Source organism: Hevea brasiliensis, chromosome 8 (genome assembly GCF_030052815.1).
Source record: "Hevea brasiliensis isolate MT/VB/25A 57/8 chromosome 8, ASM3005281v1, whole genome shotgun sequence".
Classification (NCBI taxonomy): Eukaryota; Viridiplantae; Streptophyta; class Magnoliopsida; order Malpighiales; family Euphorbiaceae; genus Hevea; species Hevea brasiliensis.
This window is the reverse complement of record NC_079500.1, coordinates 6,817,525-6,838,723: the sequence shown is the minus strand read 5'-3', so window position 1 is coordinate 6,838,723 and position 21,199 is coordinate 6,817,525. Positions and strand designations below refer to the sequence as shown.

Below are 21,199 nucleotides of genomic sequence, written 5' to 3'. Positions count from 1 at the left end.
AATTTTAAGAAAATATTTAATTAATTAGCGTAATTTAATCATAAATTATAAATATTATTTATTGAAAAATGTTATTATGGATGGAACTAATTAAGCAGGATTTAAGATTTCAACTCTGAAAATTGAACACAAATGTAATTGCATCCGAGGGAAGGCTTCCTCGCCAGCCGTCAATTGTTGGTGACTGGTGGTGGCCACCTAACAGCCAAGGATGACTAGCAACAGTAATTAGACTTATGAGTGTAATAAGTTTATTACATTTTACTGAATTTGTTAAATTTTGAAAATTATATATATTTTTTTCAAATAAATGTTATTCTCTTTGAAATTGATTTAATTTTTTTTTTAAATTTCTATTATTTTTTTCTAAACTTTTAATTATAAAAAATAAAATACATAAAATAAATGAAGTCTACTTAAAAGGAAAATATTTTTAATATAGTTAAAACAATAAATTTTATGTAGTCTTTTCTTAATATACTATGCATTTACATTGCTTCGTTAAAAATTAAATATTAAATTATTTCTAAAATTAATAAATTTTACTTTTTGATGCATATTTATTGAATAGAGATATAATCACAAATAAATAAATAAACTATTATTTGAAAAAGGAAAAACCTATAATTTCAAATAACAAAGAAAAATAAATTTATTTTTGTGGAATGGAGAAATTATAATTATAAATTTTATATATTTAAGCAATAAATAAATAATACGCATCTCTATATACTTTAGTATCGTTATAGAAGCCCATGGCTGGAGAAGTTCTGTGAAGCATATTAAGCCATTTGTATTAGTGGAAAGCTTAGGCGTGTATCACCACCATCCTCCGATGGCTGCATTATCAAAGTGAATACAAAGGCAGCTAAGATAATTGCAGTCCGTGAACTCACCCAGTCAACCAAACTTCGAGTCCTCTCCTACCAAAAAAATACAAAAACCTTTTCCTAGGTCCAGAGTCCAGACCAAGTTCCAGTCTTCAGGCATGAAAACATTCATACATAAAGCTACAAGTGAACCTAAAATTCAAACCTTATTTTAACGTACAACTGCACTTCATGCAAGGTTCCTATGAGTTCTTCAAAGGGTGATTCACTCTATATATAATTGGATCACTGGCAAATCCATTGAAGCAACTCCAAGATATGGCTCTAATAACAAAACTAGCAATAATCAAAGCCATAATTAAAATCTAAATAATGTTATAATTTAAAAAACAAAAAAGTGCACTATTATGGGTTTGCTATTAGGTGCTTGGTCCTCTATATTCCTAAAAACAATTCTTCTCTCTCCAAAGAGCAAAAATGTCTGGAAATGCAGTAACCCTTAAACCAGGCAGAACCAATTTCTTATACACATCACCAGGAAGGGGCTCAAAAACTAGCCAACTGTCTTGCCATCTCACTTGCTATCGGTGAAGTCTGCATCAATAACATCTCCATCAGGTCCTTTGTTTGATGAATCTGATGGTCCAGCTTCACTTCCAGGTGCAGGGCCAGTACCACCTGCGCCTGGTTGGTTGTAAAGCGACTGGCCAAGTTGCATGACTTCTTGATTAAGGGCAGCCATGGCATCTTTCATTTCTTGGGTTGATCCACCTGCAATTGCATCCTTGAGCTCCTTGAGTTTTGCCTCAACCTTCTCTTTAACTGGAGCTGGAACCTTGTCTCCTAGCTCTTTCAGCTGCTTCTCAGTCTGGTAGACAACAGAATCTGCCTGGTTCTTTGTGTCAATGGCATCTCTCTTCTCCTTATCCTCCTTTGCAAACTTTTCAGCTTCATTCACCATCCTCTCAACCTGCACATATTCATTCATGTATCCTTAAACGATATTGAAATACAAGCATGTTTTACCAGATCAAATTTGACGAGCAGTTTATAAGCAGGGCAATCAAAGGAAGATAATAGGCTACTTGGTTACTATTTAGTGTAATTCCTATGCTCTCAAATTTCAAGGACACCATTGCATTTATCCCATACAGGTACATTTCCTCGCAAGAAATACAGGTTCAAAGTTTTGACTCCAGTCCAATCACTATGCATCTCAAATGTCAATTAATGGTAAATGCCATAAGAACTCAGTTCATATCATGCTCATTGGCAGAACATACCTCATCACTGGGTAAGGTACTAGCACCAGTAATGGTGATGTCTTGCTTCTTGCCAGTACCTTTATCAACAGCAGTAACAGAAAGAATACCATTGGCATCTATGTCAAATTTAACCTCAATCTGAGGAACTCCTCGTGGTGCTGGTGGGATACCATCAAGGCGGAAGCTGCCAAGGGATTTGTTGTCCCTAACAAACTCTCTCTCACCCTGAAGTACATTAATTTCGACACTAGTCTGTCCATCTGCAGCAGTTGAGAACACCTCTGATTTGGATGTGGGCAGTGTAGTGTTTCTGGGAATGATTTTTGTCATGACCCCTCCAAGAGTCTCCAGACCAAGTGACAAAGGTGTCACATCCAACAGCACAATATCACTGACATCTCCAGACAATACACCAGCCTAGCCTCCAACAAGGAAGAGCACAGAATATGTCAACTTACCAACAATTGATACCAGAATATCAAAAGAAATTAACCTATGTGCATTATTGCAAAAGCACATAACAAGTACATAACACAATTTTCTATTAATAATAGGAGAGTAGAACAACCTGAACTGCAGCACCTAGTGCAACTACTTCGTCTGGATTTACAGTAACATTTGGATCCTTCCCTGTCATTTTCTTTACAAGTTCCTGTACAGCTGGCATACGTGTTGATCCACCAACAAGTATCACCTCATCAATGTCTTTAAAGGAGAGTTTTGCATCCCGTAAGGCAGTTTCAACTGGTGTTTTAAGCCTTACAAAGAAATAAAAAGAACAATAATTAGATCAGGGTGAACCAAGACCAGGATTTGAAGATATTATGCAAATGCATGTGAAAAATACAATTAAAATGCATCAAGAAAAAAGTCAATAACTAAGTCACAGCAATAGTAGGCACCGGTCAAGCAAATCTGAACACAATTCCTCAAACTTGGCTCTTGTAAGTGTGGTCTCAATATGCTTGGGTCCATCAGCAGTAGCAGTGATGAAAGGCAAACTGGAAACCCAAAAAAAAAAAATCAGCAACACAATTTCCCAGTATTGAAAATTGAGAGATCAACCAGTACAACCAATATACCTGATGTTGGTCTGCGTCAGAGATGACAGCTCCATTTTAGCCTTCTCAGCTGTCTCAGTCAGCCGCTGAAGTGCTTGTTTGTCCTTCAAAAGATCAATGCCTTCATCATTCTTAAAGTTGGCAGCGAGCCAATCAACAACTCTCTGCATAAACAAGAAGTGTATCGTTTAAATCTCCAAGTAACAAAAGCAAAAGAAACACGAACATTCATTGCAATAGGTCAGTGAAATAACTCAAACCTTATCAAAGTCATCACCACCCAAATGTGTATCTCCTGAAGTAGAGAGCACTTCAAAAACTCCATCACCAACTTCAAGCACTGCAGTCAGGATATTAGGAAATGAATACAGAATTTTACAGTGTGGAATGGAATTATTTTAAAACTAAGCAAGAAAAATATTATCATGATTTTGTACTTTGTAAATGTGATACAACCAAAAGAACTTTGTGAATCAGCAGAGGGAATCATCAGAAAAAATTATCACCGATAACAACTTAATCTCCAAAACAAAAACACAAGTGAAACCATGGAAGCAAGTATTTCAGGCAACAATCAGAGTACCTGAAACATCAAAAGTGCCACCACCAAGGTCAAATACCAGGATAGTTTCATTGTTCTTCTTTTCAAACCCATATGCCAATGATGCAGCAGTAGGTTCATTGATTATACGAAGAACTTCCAACCCAGCAATTCGGCCAGCATCTTTTGTCGCTGTCCTTTGGGAATCATTGAAGTAAGCAGGCACTGTGACCACAGCTTTGGTCACTTTATCATTCAAAAACTTCGAGGCATCGTCCACAAGCTTCCTCAAAACCTATATTTGAAAAACCAACAAATCATTGGCAATCAATTATCCTCAAATTTAAAAGTCCAAACTGTATCCCAACCACGAAAGAAAATGTGAATATAAAAGCACGCCTGCAGTCACATATTCCAATTTAAATAAAAGCACGCCTGCAGTCACATACTCCAGTTTAATACTTGTGTGCGTGTGCGCGCACGCGCAAACAATACAAATTCCTCAAAACTTCACAGTGAAAATCTTTTGCAAAAACTTAGTAATTGTACCTCAAGAACCTGAGCACCATAACTAATCCATTCATTCCACAATCTTCAAGTTAATTGCTAGACAAAACAAAGTTAAATACAATATACTAGTACAACAATGGCAAACAACTTTCCTCCATGCAAACTTTTATGCGGAATAAAAGATGCTCAACACAAGAGTTCACATTATTTTTAAAGCAACGTCAACCAACACCAAGTTATTCCAAGAGCAATATTAATCTAAAAGAATCAACCACCACAGAGTATAACAGAATTTAAGTTTATACCTGAGCAGAAATCTCCTCAGCAGCAAACTGCTTACCAATTGCAGGGCAATCCAACTTAACATTTCCATTCTCATCTCTTACCACTCTATAAGAAACTTGCTTGGACTCCTCATCTACCTCAGACATCTTCCTCCCTATAAATCTCTTCACAGAGAAAAAGGTATTCTCTGGATTTACCACTGCCTGCCGCTTTGCAATCTGTCCCACAAGCCTATCCCCGTTCTTTGTGTATGCCACAACTGAAGGTGTGGTCCTCTGACCCTCCGCGTTTGTCACAATCGTCGGCTTACCTCCCTCCATAGCAGCAACTGCAGAATTGGTAGTACCCAGGTCGATTCCCACAACCTTCTCATTCACTACCCTCAAAGGTCCAGTGCTATTCCTTCTCCTTGTGGTGTTACTGTGTCTCAGAAAAGCCGCCGTTGGCGACCTCAGATTTTGACCAAAGAAAACAGTCTTTGGCGAAAATGAAAAACTGGGTTTTCTGGAGGAAGACGAAGAAAACCCAATACCGCCTAGAACGTGAATCTGAGCCGTGGAGGAAGCCATTTTCTATGGTTTTTGATGAAATTAGACTGAAAAGACCGACAGCTATAAGCGGGAATTAAAGTAAGTGAATAAACCAATTCAAAATCCCAACTACAACGGACAGAATTGGGATAAAACCCTAAATACTTTTGTGCTTGTGGTTATACAGAAGCAGAGCTCGGAGAAGATAAGACATGCGAGAAGGGTTTTGGGCTTATAGAGGACGAGTGTGAGCGAGAGAGACAACGTGAGATGGTTAAGGGTTTGGTGATGACACGTGGAAGAATTCCAGAACCATCTAGGGCTGCACACGGGCAGGAATATTGACCGTAGGATTGGGTTTTCCCGCTGCCCGAATGGAAAGATCGAGGTGGTCGTGGTGTTGCTGTGCGGGTTGTTTGTTAGTGTTAGGCTGAGACTGAGTATGGGCTCAGTCATGTGGGTCAGCCCATCATGTTGGGTAGTGGACTTAGGCTTTCGGCTTAAAATGGATCATACCCAATTAAATTGATCGGTTGACGTGTCCTTCTGTGATTGGTGAGCTGGAATGTTTAGGGCACAGGCAGTGAAGTTATCTCTTACCAGCGTTGAAGAACCACTGCCTTTATTTTGGCTGCTTCCAATCTATCCGTGGGTTTATCTGTTGTAATTTTTCCTGTTTAAGGGAGTTGAAGTCACAGTCACTCACATGTCAATAGAATCTCACACTTCCTCTGGTCAAACTAAAATATTACTTCTTTCTCTTTACCAAAATTCTCTCTTTCTCTGTGCACATTTTTCGCTTCTTTTTTGCCTGTGAGCTTAGGGTTTTTCTCTCTCCATCTCTGTAGAATCCACCTTGAATGTTTAGCAATCTGAGCGAAATCTAGCGGTTCGTAGAGGAAATTTTTTAATTAAGTAGATGCTAGTGATCTCTGTTTTACGTGAATTTTAGTGTATTTCTAGCTCGATCTTCGTCAGTGTCTGAGGATTTGAAGAAACCGATCGGTTTGTAGTTTTTGATTCTCGGCGTGAGCAATGTATTATATGTGCATGTGTTGGTTCGCATGAAAGAGTTTAGATCTGTTTTCGAGTTAAAAAATGCGTGGAATTTGATTAATATTAGTTGTACAAGCTCGCTTAGATGCACTGTGGAAGTTGGATCAGCTTGATATTGAAATTTTCTTGGAATTTAGTTTAATTTGAGCTAAATTTAGGTCTTTGGTTTCATATGTGATTATTTTGTTATGCTCTTATTTATTTTTTGTTAAAGAACTGCGTGAAGTTTGTCTAGCTACAAATTTGAGAGTAAAATTTTATCTATTTATCTTATGCCTAGAAAATGCTTGTTTTCGTTGATAGAGCAAACAATGTATATCCTGTATTACTATGAGGTTATGTATTTGCTCTTTGACTAAGATTATGTGAATTTTAGCTAAATTAACTTAAATATGTGTATTTTGAACTACATGTAGAGTTTCTATTAGATTTCTTGAAAATCATGATTTTTTCTTATTTTGAGTTGTGCATGTGTATTAACTTTGAAGAATTCTTGAATTTCTTTTTTTTTTTTAATTTTAGCTAAAGATGTCTTTGGCATCATATATTAAACTTTGCTCTGTTTTTAAATATTTATTTATGATGAGAAAATGTGTAAAGTTTGTGTTTGTATAGCTGAAGATAAAAGAGTCAGAATAGAATTTGATATATTTCTTTACACATAGAAAACACATGTTTTCGTGTTGAATTGATCTAACAATGGACATCATGTATTAAATATGAAATTAGGATTTGGTCTTTGACTAAGAATATGTGATTTTTGGTTAGATTGACTTAAATATGTGTATTTCGAACTACAAGTAGGGCTTTGATTTGGATTCTTGAAAAATCTTGAATTTACTTAATTTGAACCTTGTATATGTATTTTAATCTTTAGAGATGTGTCACATGTGTTCATTTTGGTTTATCTGGTGCTTAGTGGTCCAGGCTTAGGGCTAAATGTGTGTTTTTTGAACTTATGTAGGGTTTGGTTCTCCATTTAGTGAAGTGCAGTGATGTGTTGAGTAATGGCACTTAGACTTCCAGCTCCAAAGGCAGCTGAGGTTGCAATTGGGTCCATAGGGCATGGATATGATATAACAGCTGATTTAAGGTTGAAATACTGTAAAGGGGGTGCAAAGGATTCACAATTAATTGAGATTGATGAAGGTGGGGGTGGAGAGATTGTTCTTCCAGGTGGGATATCAATACCAAATGTGCCTAAGTCAATAAAGTGCGATAAAGGGGAGCGGACAAGGTTTAGGTCTGATGTCCTCTCTTTCCAGCAGGTAATTGTTCATTTTTTCATATAATTACCTTTCAATTTGATTCTCCGGTTATATGGATTGAATTTTTATTGCTCTTATGCATGGTTTGGCTATTAATTGGTCGGAAATTTGCATTCTTATTCTAAAATATATTTAGCATTAACAGGCAATATAGCTTCATCATTGAACTGACGTATTTTATTGCATTGCTATCTCATGTGAACTCTTTGCATTTGACCAGGGATTCTCTCTGTTGTGTGCATGTGCTTTTTATGGTGTTGCTATGTCATGACTGAACATTAGTAGAAGTCGCTGTGAAATCTATATTTCTACTACTTCAAATTTTTGGGGTATTATGATCAGTTTTGTTTGGATTTGGTTCTTAGAGTTGGCTAAATATTCAAATGCTGAGGATTGTTAGATTGCATGCTATTGTTTAAGGTGCTGTGTTGGGCTGTGTGAAGAAAAATTTTCCTCTCTTACATGAGTTGCATGCTTTATGTCTCCAAAAAAACTAATGATAATAGTAGACATATATGGATTGTCTGTATGTTTTGGATATCTTTTACCTTACTCTTTTTTTTTTCTTTTCTTCTTTCCTCACAGATGTCTGAGCAATTCAACCAGGAAATGTCATTGACTGGAAAAATTCCCTCTGGTCTGTTCAATTCCATGTTCGAATTCACAGGTTGTTGGCAGAAAGATGCAGCTAATACTAAAACCCTTGCTTCTGATGGAGTATTCATTACTCTTTATACAGTTGCATTAGAGAAATCTCAAATTGTACTTCGTGATCATGTTAAAAAGGCTGTTCCATCATCATGGGAACCTGCAGCATTAGCAAAGTAAGTATTCACAGCTGTAGTTTAGGCAATTAGTGAGATTGTTGTCAATCATCATGCCTCAGCTGAGTTTAAAAGCTTATCTTTTAATTCTGATAATAAATTATTTGATGACACTATGCGACTCTTAGTTTTCTTTATTTTCATGATTTTGACATGTTTGTTTGTCAATATAGTTTTTGATTTTTTTTTTGCCAAACATGATAGGGTTCTAAAATCATAAAATGATTATTTGGAGACAAGCCATGATGCGCATTCTGTTTAGTATGGTTTAAATACTCTAAAAGAGAAGATCAAAGTCAAACCCATTAACAAAAGTTCATAGGGAGAAAAAGAGAGACAGATGAGATGAGTGAACATGGAATTGAAAAGAGTAGAAGAGCTCTCTCAAACCAAATCTGAAAATTTTCTGCCAAAAGGCTTCTCTAATTATATTCATAGCATCCCCATTTATAAAGACAAAAGTTTAAGGATAAGAAATGTATAATTTCAATTCACTAAATTAAAATTCTTGCAAATTGTAATTTTTTTTTCAAATTAATGCTTTTGATTCTCCTCCCAACAAAAATAATGTAGGCCTCCATCTCCTCCTCCCCCACAACCCCCCTCCCTCCCCTTTCCCTTCCCTTTCGTTTAACTTTAATTCAGGGCCCTTCTACCATTTTAATGCAAAAGAAAGAATAGATGTGGCATCAACAAAACCAATGCATGTTTGCAGGCCTATATTTTCATAGTTCTGTTATATTGATATTCTATGAACCCATGATGCGCATTCTGTTTAGTATGGTTTAATATTCTAAAAGAGAAGATCAAAGTCAAACTCATTAACAAGAGTTCATAGGGAGAAAAAGAGTGACAGATGAGATGAGTGATCATGGAATTAAAAAGAGTAGAAGAGCTCTCTCAAACCAAATCTGAAAATTTTCTGCCGAAGGCTTCTCTAATTATATTCATAGCATCCCCATTTATGAAGACAAAAGTTTAAGGATAAGAAATGTATGATTTCAATTCACTAAATTAAAATTCTACCATATTGTAATTTTTTTTTTTTTAAATTAATGCTTTTGATTCCCCCCCAAACTAAAATAATGCAGCCCCCCATCCCCCTCCCTCTGTCCCTTTCTTTTAACTTTAATTCACGGCCCTTCTTCCATTTTAAAGCAAAAGAAAAGAGTAAATGTGGCATCAACAAAACCAATGCATGTTTTCGGGCCTGCGTTTTCATAGTTCTGTTAAATTGATATTCTATGAACCTTTCTAATCTACACTTACAAACAAAATTGTCCATATTACATCAAGTGGAGGTAGAAAATTGCTTACCATTTAAAATGAACTATGTGTGCTATATTAAATTTGGAACTAAGATTTTTACAATAAGTTTATTCTCCAGGTTTATTGAAATGTTTGGCACTCATATTATTATTGGTGTGAAGATGGGCGGGAAGGATGTCATATATGTGAAACAGCAGCATTCATCTATTCTTCAACCAGCTGATCTACAGAAGAGACTAAAAGAGATGGCTGATAAGAGGTTTTTAGATACCAGTGGACAGTATAGCATGGCTTCTGAGCAAGTTTACCAGAGTAACAAGGTTTGTGGAATTTTTGTTATTTCTACTAGTTTTTGGTTTTCAATTTTGAGCATTGAACTTGTTATTTAAAATTAGTAATATTTGTTACTCACTTTGATTCGATAAAATTGTATTCAATAATCAGAACATACTAGTAGTCTACTTGTACCTATAATTCAGGTAATCTTTGACTGGAAAAGATCATGTGAATAAATTGATGTTTAACTCTAGTAATTTTTTTACTAGCAAAATTCATGTGAATAAATTGCTGCTTCTTTTCTTAAATTCTTTTGCCACGTCTTTGTAAGCTCTCCTCCAAAGCTTATCTGTTGGTGGGCCCGTATCATTGATCTGTTACCTTTGTAGGGTGTTGTGGCCAAAGTGTAACATTTCATCCCTTGTTATCATGGAATTTTTTAAAAATTAGCTCACGACAAAGAGAGGTTATATATAGCGCAATGGACCGTGGTTAATGGCTGTAGCAGCAAAATGTGATGGCCTGTAAAGGGATGTAATGTGTTTTTTCTGTGATTCTCAAATATCTATTGTAAAACAGCCTTATCATGATGGCAGGCTATAAAAACAATACATAATGCCCTTTACCTTGTGTAAGGAACCTTTAAACCTTGCCTTTTATGTGGAATAGACATGTTGCTGCATACAGATGAATTCACATATTTGGTTTATATCTTTTCTAGGCATCTTATCTAATCATTGTTGTTTCAGTTGGAAATCAGGGAGCAGCGGCTGAGGTTTGCTGATACCAGTTCCTCAAGTTCTTATTCTCACAAGGAGGTGTGTTTTGTCACATATTGTGTTCTTGATATCATAGCACTCCATTGAAGGGTTTTGAGGATCAATTGGGTTGTCCTTTGGCAAAATTTTAGTTTTTTTTTTGTTCTCGTTTAATTACTATAATTTCAGGATATCATGATAATTTACAAAAGGAGAGGCGGAAGTGATAAACTTCTATCCCATAGTGACTGGTTACGCACTGTTCAATTTGAGCCTGATGTAATCTCAATGTCCTTTATTCCAATTACCTCTCTATTGAATGGAGTCCCAGGGAATGGATTCTTGAGCCACGCCGTAAATCTATATCTACGATGTAAGTAAAATTGCTTCAGGACATAACGTTGTTGGATTTTTACTTTTTTATTAGCAGTGTTGCTAATTGTGATCAATGTGATCTTTATATCGCGTTTGCATGCTCTATATTAGTTCTTTCTCAAAACACCTTCGATCCTTACCCCTCAATTTCTTTTCATTTTTGACATGTGACTCATGTTCAGATCTCTTCATATGGATTATGATCTATTCATTGCTTTTCTTTAATCATAATGCTGCTAAATATTGTTGCACCATTAAAAATAACTGTCTTGGCTTTGCTTATGAGTACCAGATAAGCCCCCAATTGAAGAGCTACACCAGTTTTTGGAATTTCAGCTGCCAAGGCAATGGGCACCAGTGTTTAGTGAACTTCCCCTTGGGCCACAACGGAAGCAGCACAGTACAGCATCTTTACAATTTAGTCTCATAGGCCCTAAGCTTTTTGTAAACACCAGTCCAGTAAGGCCTCTTCTCTTAACAAATTGTTTCTTATGTTTCTTACCTGGCTGTGCCTTATCATTTGACTCAAAATTTTTCATGTTCTTGTATGTTATGTATGACTTTATGAATGACTATAGAATGTTTTTGGATAGCACTACATCTGCTAGATCATTTGCATAATAGTTAAATTGATTAACATGCTAACAGGTGGCCATCATTGGCTGAAACACAGTAATTGTTGGGTCTAGAATTCTAAATATGCCATGCCATAATTTTGAGGTATAACTTTTTTGAAGTAAACAAATCTGATCGACTTAGTAATTTTCAATTTATTTTACTTTTGTAATAAGAAATACTTGCATGATCTAAAAAGTAGGACATGTGCATTAAGTACTTCCATGGCAAATACTGTTGAAGGGGTGAATTTATTTATGGAGTTCATATCTTACTATTAGAAGTTTTGAAGTGAAGAATCACATGGACAGAATGTTTTGTGAGTTACTATTGTTGGGAGTAAGGTGTCATAATAATTTGTCACGTGTTTTTTATGGTTCCCTTAGTATTCTAACAAAAACTGTACTATTTGTACAAATTTATAGATGATTGTAGGGATTTGCATTTCTCCTTGTTCACCTGAAACATCTCCTCTAGGTAATTTTCTATGAAACAGTTTGGGTGGCTCTAATTTATCTGTATTTGTACATCCATTGATGGTATTGAAAACACCAAAACTGGCTGTAGCTATTCATTGATTGTGTTTTATTCGACAGGAACCTGAATTTATAAATTCCTTGACAGGTTGATGTTGGTAAGAGGCCGGTGACTGGTCTTCGGCTTTATCTAGAAGGCAAACGAAGCAATCGCTTGGCCATTCACTTGCAGCACCTTTCATCTCTTCCGAAAATCTTCCAACTCGCAGATGATCCACATGGTAATTTCCGTCAGGATTCCTATGATCATAAATACTATGAGAAAGTACAATGGAAGAATTTCTCTCATGTCTGTACTGCTCCTGTTGAGTCTGATGAGGAACTTTCTATAGTAACTGGAGCCCAATTGCAAGTTGAGAATTGTGGATTTAAAAATATTCTCTTCTTACGATTGCGATTCTCGACTGTGTCGGGAGCTGCGGCTGTAAAGCATCCAGAATGGGATGGATCACCTGGGTTGGCACCTAAATCTGGTCTCATATCAACATTAATCAGCCATCGGTTCACATCAGTGCAGAAGCCACCTCCAAGACCAGCTGATGTGAATATAAATTCAGCTGTGTACCCTGGGGGCCCCCCAGTGCCCGTTCAAGTCCCCAAGCTTCTTAAGTTTGTTGACACAACAGAGATGACGAGAGGGCCCCAGGAAACTCCTGGCTATTGGGTTGTTTCTGGGGCTAGACTAGTTGTTGAGAAAGGTAGGATTTCTCTCCGGGTTAAGTATTCCTTGTTGACTGCTGTATTACCTGATGAAGATTTGGAACCAGAACACTAGCAGAATTCATCATCCCAACCCCACCCAATTGAACAAAGGTGAAAAGTACAGAAGTTGCAAAGGGGGAAGAACGGCAAAAGTTATTGGCACTAAGGTTGCAAATGCAGGAAGGTGCAAAATGGAAATAATGATTGATTGGGAAGCAGTTGGCAAATTGTTGTTGTAATTTGTTCTCATCACTGATTTTTCCCCTGTAATGTAATTTTGCTTCCATTGTAGATTCCCCATTTTGGTGCCTTCAATCTTATAACAAGGTATTTTACATCCTCATTCTGCTGGTGCTAGCTGCCTGTTTGACACCTGCAGTGACCTGCACCGAGCATGGTGTTTAATCAGTCCTCATGGCTTTCTTGGAATATAATTTTGGGATCTAAGAAGTTGCATGAGGATCTGGGTCCTCTTCGCTAATCCATTCCTCAGGCACTGCAAATTAAAACAGCCCTGTTGAACCTTGTGCTTGGCCTTGCAGAGCCCTAGCCAGCGCCCATTTGAGGGGGCAAAACATTCAGCTGGGTACAATTTAATTGAGTGTGAGCGAAATACGAGTTCTAATTTGCTTTCTCATATTTTTAAGGCCTTGAATTAAGAGTGTCTAGGACTTGGTTGATACAATGGTGTCAAGAAACATGAAATTGAAGTACCACTTTTGTTGGCCACTTGCCAAACATGAAGATTCAGGGGTTCGTTAAGCAGAGTCTTGGCCAGCCTTTCCAAGTAAAATTTCTTGTTCATCAATCATCATAGTGTTGTAAAGCTGACCGCCCCCTCCGAGTCTGGAAACAGTAAATGAAACCCATTCCGAAAGCCACGATGCACCAGTACAGGCCATCCTGAGAGGACCATATGGTTCTTGCAGGGAGAACAGGTATGCAATCCCACCTTCACAAGTCCTTTCATGTAGTCACCTCAAAGATGACAACAATCTTTTTCTGAAAAACATCTACAGGAATTCGTTTCTAAAAGAAACCAAAGGCAACGGCAACATCTGCTGAATCATCAAAGGAGCTTTCTTTTGCTACTTTTCATTCATTTTCCTGTTTTAAAGAAGTTAAGCATCAAAAAATAAGATCAGCTTTAGATATGGATATAGGTCACTTTCATAAAAAGGCTCAAATCTCAATCATCCCATATTAGTGGAAGACAAGGAGAAAAGATAGATCATAAAATAATTGAAGATTCTAGTAATCAGAAGGTTATATAAATAAATTTAAAAAATAAATTAATTAATTAAAAAAAAAAAAAGAAACATTAAGCCCGCAGAAAGTACAGCACATACAGTTAAAAGTGGTAGCAATCAAATTTTGGTTAATGATTTCATAGTTACACAGCTATTATTATTATAAACATTCAACCATTATTTGAAACAAAGCATTAAAAACAGAAAAAATAATTTGTTTAAAATTTTTCCTTTTCCTAATCTTCATTTTCGTTTTTTAAAGTAGAAAGCAGAAATAAGTGAAAACTCGTGCAAATATTTAAGGGTCTTACTAATCAGTGAAAACTCGTGCAAATATTTAAGGGTCTTACTAATCAGTTCATCCAAGAGACAGACATGGAAAACAGAGCATTACGCAGTAAATGGTAAGGGGGGGAAGAGGGTGGTGGAGGGGAAGAAGTATGTGGAAAGAGAATGATACTCATGAGTGCTGCACTACCATGAAAGAGGCAACTTTTGATGTCCATGTATGTATACCTTTGCACATTTGTTTGTCTGTCTCTCTTCCTCTGTCGCCACTGGCAGTTTATTTTTATTTATTTTTTAACCAAGTGTAGGAGGAGAATGTAGGATATAAAAAAAAATGCAGATAACTCTGAGAAGGTGTATTGGAACACAAATGCATCACGAAGTTACCAACATATAGATGCCTCTATCCATGAAATCCTGAGAACGTGATGAGATAGAAGGCTGTTGTGTGGATTGCCAGTTCCTTTGAAAATCCTGAATCTGCAGTAATCATGGTCATTTCTTACGGTAGTAAAGAAAAGAATGGTTTAGCCTAAACAGTTATTCAAAGATTATCAAAGTCCAGACATTGATATCAAGATGATAAAATCACAGCAGCAAGCAAAAAAACCAAAAGAAATGGCATGTCATGAGAGTCTCAGCAACTTCTTTATTGCCTACAAGTGTGGAGAGCTATTACATTCTGAATATTAAGGTGGCAATTTCAAAATGACCCAAAACAGTTTTAGATCCCTTTTTTAATGCCTGGCATTGTATGACGTTTCAAATTCAGGCTGCAGTGTATGGCGGCAAAGGAACCTGGAAAGTGTCAATCTGAATAGTAAATGAATTTTTACCTGATGCAGAATAGTTGTTTCATAGCCAACAAGTTGAAACATGCTTACATGAGATCAACCATTCTGTAAAATATGCATCCTTGTCCTTCCCAGAAATCTACACAATTGCGAATTCCATCCTTGAAATGATGAAACCGACTTGCATCTCTTAAATGTAATATTTCTCTATGTACCAAGAGATGAGTTTTATAGGAATATGGCAATCACCACATACTCGCAAATTCTTGGTTAATAGAATGGGGCTTATTGGGGCTCAGATTAAGAATTCCAAATGCAATACAGCAATAGGCTGTTTTTCACTATGATCTCTTCTTCAACATCTTGAAGAACATAGCTAGATTTCCCATTATAACCCAACCTTTTGATCTCCACCAATAGTTCATCAATTTTATTATTTATTTATCTGAGGTGACTGTGGGTGTGACCTATCTCCACCAATGAATGCATGAACCCCACCAATCTCAATCCAACTACACCCAGGACTTGTCTTAAAACCTCAGTTCCTCTGCAGTATTCTAGCTTGTGTTGCAGCATCCCATCTTTCAACAATACCATACATATTGGATAAAAGAACAAAACTTCCTGTACTTTCACTTCCTAGCCTCTGGATTTTCTTCGACACTTCTTCCCCAAGTTCAACTTTCCCATGGACCCCACAAGCAGCAAGCAGGGCACTTCAAATACGAACATCAGGCTCAAATGGCATCTTCTCAATGAAATTGAACACCTCCTCAAAATTCTCTGCCCGGCTGAGCCATGCATATATAATGCTCCACCCTAGGAGTGATGTTAAAATCTTTACGCAGGCATTAAACCAGTTTTTACCTTCTATAACAAGTCCAGAATGAAAGTCACATCATCTGGCTCTAAACCTTCTGCTAGCATGTTGTCGAATAGCAATAGCGCTTCCAAGCCAAGCCCATGAATTACATAAGCAATTGTCATTGCATTTCATGATACAATTACCTGCTTATGCATCCTATCAAAAACTCTCCAGGCAGTATCAATCTTTCCACACTTTGCATACATATCAATGCAAGCATTAAAAATTGTGGTTTCAGATGTAAAGCCATGAACAGTTGTGTAACAATGACTGCAAGAACCATGTTGTCGAGCACAGCCAAATGAGCACAAGCCAGCAGGTCACCTACCATGGTTTGCCAATTCTGGATCCATTCTAGACAATCGCATCTTATGGAACGTATGTAAAGCCTCTTCTGAATTACTATTGTCCATACATCCTGGGATAATATCACTATATCAAACTGTATCTTTCAAACCCATTTCATAAAAGAATTTGATTGTGTCACTGACAATCTCCACACTTCACATATGTTGAAAGTAGAGTATTTCTCAACATCAAATCCGAAACAAAACCTGATTCGACAGTATAACAATGTATGCCATTTCCATGTGCTAGAGTCTGCTAACTTTGCACAAGCTCTAAGTAAGGTAGCATAAGTTACAACTGTTGGAATCACATCAAAGTCTTTGTGCCTCATCATTTCCTACCAAAGTTCTAACTCATCCTGTCAAAGTTTCTTCTGGCATAAGCTATGTACTGACATTTTCCATACTCATCCTGTCAAAGTTTCTTCTGGCAACTACGAAATCATCAATATAACCCTCCCCCACACAAAAACCATGTACTGCCATGCCATTCCTCAAAGCACTAGCCTGAGCAACTGCTGGAAGAACCGCCACAATTGACGAAGAGTTGGGGCTTATGAAATCCTTTTGCATTCGGACAAGCAATTGTACAGTTTCATCATAATACACCCGATGCAGAGAACCCAGCAACCGTGGAATTCCATGCAACATCTCTATAAGGCATTTCACTGAACACCGTCTCTGCATCATCCAAACATCAAAATTTCGCATTCATGTCAAACAAAGCCATGGAAACGTAAACATCAGAATCAAGCCGGAGCCTTTTGGATGAACATGAATGCCTATGCCTTCTTCAATTGCTCGAAGAGTCGAAAATGCTTTAAGAACAGAAGGGAATGTAAATTTGGAGGGCTAAACACCCAATTCCAGCATTTTGTAGTACAAATTAATGGCTTCACTAAAGGTTCCATTCCAATTATATGCCTTTAACAACAGATTCCATATTAGAACATTTTTTCGCTTTTGGGAACTGCTATCGAACACGCGGCGTGCATAATCTACGTACAAATGCGTGAGTTTTTCGCTAGTTTGGTTAAAATCGTCACCATTACCAGGTGGGGTGTGGCTTTTAATAAAATGTCCTCATGAGAAATGGGATTCTGATTATGGTGTCTGAGTGTGACCAAGGATATGCTCGAGCGAATAACTCTTTATCCAAATGTTCGAGTTTAGGCACATGTTGCTCAGCTGTCCATTACTAGCCTTCCAGTATTATTTTGGCCGTTGCAGCATCAATACAAAATAGGAATCGAGAGGATTTATGTAGTGAGCAATGTGAACAGAACAGCAAAACCAATCAATACCTGAAGAAACACATGAATTCAAAGACCCATTCTGGATCTCTATCAGTTATCAGAAGTTTACTGCGTCCTGAACATGCAAAAATTCCTTAGAAAAGATAACATTACTCAGCTGAAGAAATGAGTATAGAAGTGATGTGCCATTCTGTTCTGTATATTATGCTATAAACAACAATCTTCTGGTACACCAAAATGCAAGTATATATATAGCATAAACAAATTAAGGTAATACAAGATTGTTATGTTCATGGGAAGGCCAATAAATCCCTTCCCTTGCGCATGGAAGAGGAGCTGGTTGAGCAATGTAAGTGGGATAGTGCTGTCCAGGCATCACTACTGAAAAATCGGATGCACACGATGTTGTTGGTACCTGTTTCCAAGTCACAACCAACTACGATCAATCCAAAGAAGCATACAACTATGTTGTATAGACATTCAGAAAAGACCAATGAGCTTTAGCTCAGTGGCGTTGTGTTTGAATTAGAGTCCATTGAATCAAAAACCATTTCAGAAATAGAAGACTTACTGTCTGTGGATTTCCAAGTTTGTCTACTGGTCCTGATTCCAGGGACCTGTTGATCACCTCTTGAGGTGAAGAAAAAGGAGGGTTTGGCCTAAACAGATGTTCGAAAATCGCCATGATCAGGAACATTGATATCAATATGGCTGTAGCAACAAATCCAAAGGCAATGGCATTCATTGATGTTCCAAAATTTTTCCATGGAGCTTCTCTGTCGATGACTCCAGTCTGAGATGGGGTAGGGTCTGAATTTGCATATATGTTCCATGGCTTTGATCTTTCAGAACTAAAATCGCTCATAGTCCTGTTCTGTTCTTTGTTGAAACTTCTTTAGATCGCGTGAAATGGGCTACCAGACTGACAGTTCAGCAGTTGTTTTCTCTAAGGGACGTCCTTGCTCATTTGTTGATTGCCAGTAGTACTGACCCTGAAAAGGTTTAATATGAAAAGAACCATCAGAATTCTGATACATGAAAAAAAAAATTCAGATTACTTGCTCTGAAATAAGATTCTAGAGAGAATAAAAGTAACAAGTACAAAACACTTGGATTTATCTTAATGCCAGTTCCAAGGCTTTCCATGAATCATGAAACACAATGTCATTAGGCTTCTCTTACCTTCTCAATTATTAACCATGTCTCAGTGCAACCTAATAATAGCTATAATAATGTTTTAAGATTAAATGAGAGGAAGCTTAAGGATAAATTGTATGCACAAAACAGCAGAGATATTAGTAATCATCATTAGAAAAAAGGAAGAAACTGTTTTCAAATCATTTCGGGGGCAAGGATAGACTCATCTCAAATGCTTTAAGAAGAAAAAAGAGAGAAAGCATCCAATTTAATATAATGATGGCATAATTTTTTAGTGATTCAATGACTGCTTGTAATGAAATGATCAGAGATGACACCTTCAGTTTCTACAGCATAAAGACACAAATGCCTGCAAGAATTCATTAGCACAAAATTGCAGAAGGCAAGATGATGTATCAGATTCACCTAATTGTTATTCTAAGAAAAGGAATTGAACATCATTTGATGAAAATGATTTTACAGATGAAGATCCAGCTTTAGCAATTTTCAGAGAAAATGTGAGCTCTGTTTCTGCAAATTAGACAAATGGCATCTTGATTCTGACAATCTAGCAAGAACTAGCAGAATGTGTAGAACTAACACAAAATTTCAGAAGCTCAAGTTACAATGGTCAATGAAATGAAGAGAAAAATACTCACAGAAACAAAACAAAGAGAGATGAGATGCAAATTCTGCAGAACTTGCAGTGATGCACTTCTTTTTCAGTGGGCGTAAGTGAATTGGTAAATTATGATCAAAGCTATAAATAAAGCAAGTATGAACTAACCTTATTATGAATAGTAGTAGTTGGAAGGCATTTGGTTTTGGTCCAGAGAAGTAGGAGCACACATTATCTGAGACTAGAGATCCTATAGCTTAGCTGCCATGTAAAAACAAGACACCCACACTTCTCAATGAATAATTTAAACCATGTAGCTAGCTTTATAGCCCAATAGAAAATGTAAAGACAAAGTTATATGATAATCGCAGCAGTACAATATTTCTCCTTTTTTTATGTTTGATGTTCTTGATGCCTAACTTAATGGATACTATACCTTGTCTCAAGAAGCATACTTAAAAGAAATCAAAAGCATGGGCCTTCATGTCTGGAGAGCTAAAAACAAAGAGTGGCCTATTGGGTGCTTTAAAAAGTAGTCACCTTTATGTGCTGAATTACATTAAGAGATGGAAAAATTTTCTTAACCCTAACCCTACCTTCATTAACCTCATTTCAATATTGATTAGACCCTGCAAGGTTTATAATTTATCGATCGCACCTCTAATTATGAACTAACAAATAATTATATGCACTATTTGTCACTAGCCACACTGATCAAATTTCACATGAAAAATGATTATAACTATCATCAAGTATTAATGCATAATATGTAAGGGAAAACACATGGGTTAGGCAAGAAAGATGGGAATTACTTTTTGCAGGAATCCAGATTATTACTTTCTGGATTAAAGGTTAAAGGTCAACTGTGGATGGCATGGGATATTATTAATACCTAACCCTAATTCAAATCCAGCATAACTATTGAGAGGTAATCATGGGAAAGGTAGCCAATATCTCATATAATCACACATAATCTCTCCACTGAATAAAAGAAAGATAAAGAAAAGCAAAAGCTGCTACAGAAAACCATAACTTAAAAATAATCGGGGTTTCGATACTGAATAGGCATGTGAACAAAAGCCAACATAAGAACAAAGAATTTAGAGAGAGAGAGAGAGAGAGAGAGAGAGAGAGAGAGGATCATTGTTTGGTACCTTACAGCTATGCTGTACCAAACTGCCATGATTCAAGAGAAGAAAGAAAAGGGTGAGTTTTGCAAAAGTATAGAGCTAGGAAAAGGAGATGATGTAGACCACATTTATTCCCTGTATTCTTACAAAATTAAAAATAACCTGATGAGAGCAACCCATTACTTTTGTCAGAAACACTGCTAAAGCCAATAGCTTTATCATTTGAAAAATCCAATCTTTACCAGTAAACAAGAAAACATTCCACCAGAAACCTCTCTCTCTCTCTCTCCCCACCCCTCCTACCCCCTTAACCCACACAGGTTATTACTGAACTGAGAATCCTCTGCTACAAAAGTTGAAAGTATTCCAGATGAGAAATGAAGCAAATGGTAGTAATAAATAAAATAAAATAAAAATAAAAAAGAAAGAGAAGGAAAGAGGAGGGGGAGGGGGAGGGGGGGGGGGGGAGGAGGGGGAGACCTATTTTACCAACCAAACATTGAATGAGACTCTTTTGTCAACATGAGAATCAATTTGTCTGAGAATGATAGGAAAGCCTATCTAGACCTAAATCCCATCGTAATCCTCAAATTTGAAAGGGGGGCATCATTCCTTTGATCTTGCAAATTATTTCTTCATTTATTCAAGAGAGAAACATTTTCCCATATCTAATCTGAGATTTCTTTCCAAAAAGATATCTGCATCCAAGATTTTCTAGCTCAGGCCACTTCTAACCCAAAACTTTGAAAGCAAAACTATATTCAGACTAGTAGTTTTCTGATTGTGATGACCTATTACTGTTTTTCTTCTTT

General features: G+C 36.8%; 3 protein-coding genes and 1 pseudogene across 7 annotated transcripts; 1 reads left to right on the top strand and 3 right to left on the bottom strand.

Moving 5' to 3' along the window:
- Positions 1-1,079: 1,079 nt before the first annotated feature.
- On the bottom strand, positions 1,080-5,380 carry LOC110642594 (stromal 70 kDa heat shock-related protein, chloroplastic). The gene is made up of 8 exons (XM_021794697.2): positions 4,513-5,380; positions 3,740-3,992; positions 3,417-3,496; positions 3,178-3,320; positions 2,998-3,096; positions 2,664-2,853; positions 2,114-2,512; positions 1,080-1,800 (listed from the first exon to the last, which is right to left on the bottom strand). Exons 1-8 carry the CDS (start codon positions 5,059-5,061, stop codon positions 1,405-1,407), a joined length of 2,109 nt encoding a protein of 702 aa, XP_021650389.2. The 5' UTR covers positions 5,062-5,380; the 3' UTR covers positions 1,080-1,404.
- Positions 5,381-5,700: 320 nt separating this feature from the next.
- LOC110642568 (MACPF domain-containing protein At4g24290) lies at positions 5,701-13,044 on the top strand. Its single transcript, XM_021794663.2, has 8 exons — positions 5,701-6,027; positions 7,043-7,346; positions 7,932-8,170; positions 9,558-9,759; positions 10,465-10,533; positions 10,663-10,846; positions 11,141-11,307; positions 12,088-13,044. The coding sequence occupies exons 2-8, from the start codon at positions 7,086-7,088 to the stop codon at positions 12,772-12,774; spliced, it is 1,809 nt and encodes a 602-aa protein (XP_021650355.2). The 5' UTR covers positions 5,701-6,027; positions 7,043-7,085; the 3' UTR covers positions 12,775-13,044.
- Positions 13,045-14,827: 1,783 nt separating this feature from the next.
- On the bottom strand, positions 14,828-17,579 carry LOC110642685 (pentatricopeptide repeat-containing protein At3g16610-like; annotated as a pseudogene).
- A 92-nt stretch (positions 17,580-17,671) lies between these two features.
- LOC110642578 (uncharacterized) lies at positions 17,672-20,853 on the bottom strand. 5 transcript variants are annotated; one of them, XM_058151136.1, is made up of 4 exons: positions 20,412-20,853; positions 19,298-19,518; positions 18,073-18,493; positions 17,672-17,916 (listed from the first exon to the last, which is right to left on the bottom strand). In XM_058151136.1, exons 3-4 carry the CDS (start codon positions 18,364-18,366, stop codon positions 17,767-17,769), a joined length of 444 nt encoding a protein of 147 aa, XP_058007119.1. In that variant the 5' UTR covers positions 18,367-18,493; positions 19,298-19,518; positions 20,412-20,853; the 3' UTR covers positions 17,672-17,766. The 5 variants fall into 5 exon arrangements, with proteins under 5 accessions (XP_058007119.1, XP_021650363.2, XP_058007120.1 ...); XM_021794671.2 differs by having other exon boundaries at positions 19,426-19,518; XM_058151137.1 differs by having other exon boundaries at positions 19,426-19,518; positions 20,550-20,853.
- Positions 20,854-21,199: the final 346 nt, after the last annotated feature.